Genomic DNA, 1,760 nt, shown 5'->3' on the forward strand with positions numbered 1-1,760 from the left:
AAGGGGTTTAATTAATTATTAGGGGATGGTTATTCACAAAACTTGATCTTAGGGCAGGCTATTGGCAGGTTAGGATAGTAGATAATGATGAACCAAAAACAACATGTGTAACTAGACATGGTTCATATGAATTAATTGTAATTACATTTGGGCTAACTAATGCTCCAGCAACATTTTGCAAGTTAATAAATAATGTACTGTCTGACTATCTTGATAACTTTGTTGTTGTCTATCTAAATGATATTGTCATTTATAGTCGAATATTGGAGGAACATGTTAAATACTTAAGTCTGGTTCTGTCTCAGTTAAGGAAATACACAGTTTATGTTAAGATGGAAAAGTGTAAGTTTGCTCAACAGGAGTTAAATTTTTTTGGGCATCTTGTTAGTAAAAACAAAGTTCTAATGGATCCTAAGAAAGTGCAAGCCATTGTTGATTGGCAGGCACCTCATCATGTGAAGGATTTGAGTTTGTTTCTTGGCTTGGCTAACTATTACAGAAAATTCATTGCTAATAACTCAAAAAGGGCAGCGTCTTTGACAGACTTGTTGAAGAAGGATACGAAGTGGGTTTGGTCTGAATGATGTGATGAAGCATTTCAGAATTTGAAGAATGCTATTGAATCTGAACCAGATCTCAAATTACCTGATTTTGAGTTACCATTTGAAGTGCACAGTGATGCGTCATACAAAGCAATTGGTGGCGTATTAGTGCAGGAACGTCAACCTGTGGCCTTTTAAAGTAGGAAATTGAAGAATGCTTAACAGAGATACTCAACACATGAAAAAGAGATGGTTGCGGTGGTACACTGTCTATAGGTTTGGAGAGTTTATCTCCTAGGTACTTGATTTGTAGTAAGAACTGATAATGTAGCAAATACATTTTTCAAGACACAGAAAAATATGAGTCCTAAACAAGCACGATGGCAAGAATTCCTGGCAGAATACGATTTTGTGTGGGAACATAAACCAGGAAAACACAACCAGGTTGCTGATAAGCTGAGAAGTATTTGTTGCAGTATATTCAATTTCAAAACTCGAAACTGATTTCTATGATAGAATCAGGTTGTGTGCTGCAAATGATTCATTGTATGTTAAATGGATGGGTCAAGTGCAAGATGGTAAAATGAGACGGTATTGGATTGAGGATGATCTACTCTATTTTAAAAAAGGGAGGATCGTTGTACCAAATTAGGTTGTATTGCGCAAAGACTTAATGAAAGAGGCACATGATTCTGCTTGGGCTGGACATCTAGGTGTTGAAAGGATGTTAGCCTTACTGTCTTGTGTTTATATTTGGACAATGATGGAAGATGATATAGAGGAATACATCAATACTTGTCATGTTTGTCAAGTTTATAAGACTGAACGTAAAAAGGAAGCGGGTTTGTTGTAATCTTTGCCTTTTCCTGAAAGGCCGTGGTTATCAGTAAGCATGGATTTCATTTTTTGATTCCCTAAGGTAGATGGATAAGCATCTATCATGGTGGTAATTGACAGGTTTTCAAAATATTATTTTTTTATTGCTGTACCTGAAATATGCTCAGCTGAAGTTGCTGCTGATATGTTATACAAATATGTGGTTAAAGTATTTTGGTGTTCCGGCTGACATCGTGAGGGATAGAGATACAAGGTTCACTGGTAGTTTTGGACAGCTTTGTTTAATATGATGGGAACTGAGTTAAAATTTTCTACTATGAATCATCCAGAAATAAATGGACAGACGGAAAGAATTAATCACCTGTTGGAAGAATACTTGAG

General features: G+C 36.0%; 1 protein-coding gene across 1 annotated transcript; it reads left to right on the forward strand.

Annotated features, from left to right (window-relative positions):
* The first annotated feature begins 332 nt into the window (after positions 1-332).
* Positions 333-740, forward strand: LOC138348865 (uncharacterized mitochondrial protein AtMg00860-like). The gene is made up of 2 exons (XM_069298459.1): positions 333-569; positions 612-740. Exons 1-2 carry the CDS (start codon positions 333-335, stop codon positions 738-740), a joined length of 366 nt encoding a protein of 121 aa, XP_069154560.1.
* The last annotated feature ends 1,020 nt before the right edge of the window (positions 741-1,760 follow it).

Source organism: Solanum lycopersicum, chromosome 5 (assembly GCF_036512215.1).
Source record: "Solanum lycopersicum chromosome 5, SLM_r2.1".
Classification (NCBI taxonomy): domain Eukaryota; kingdom Viridiplantae; phylum Streptophyta; class Magnoliopsida; order Solanales; family Solanaceae; genus Solanum; species Solanum lycopersicum.

Bases quoted from the DNA above. Each gene is read 5' to 3' on its own strand.
- LOC138348865 (XM_069298459.1), top strand. From the start codon at position 333: ATGGAAAAGTGTAAGTTTGCTCAACAGGAGTTAAATTTTTTTGGGCAT. The intron at 570-611 runs GTTTGGTCTGAA...CAGAATTTGAAG, and splicing joins TGAAGAAGGATACGAAGTGG to AATGCTATTGAATCTGAACC.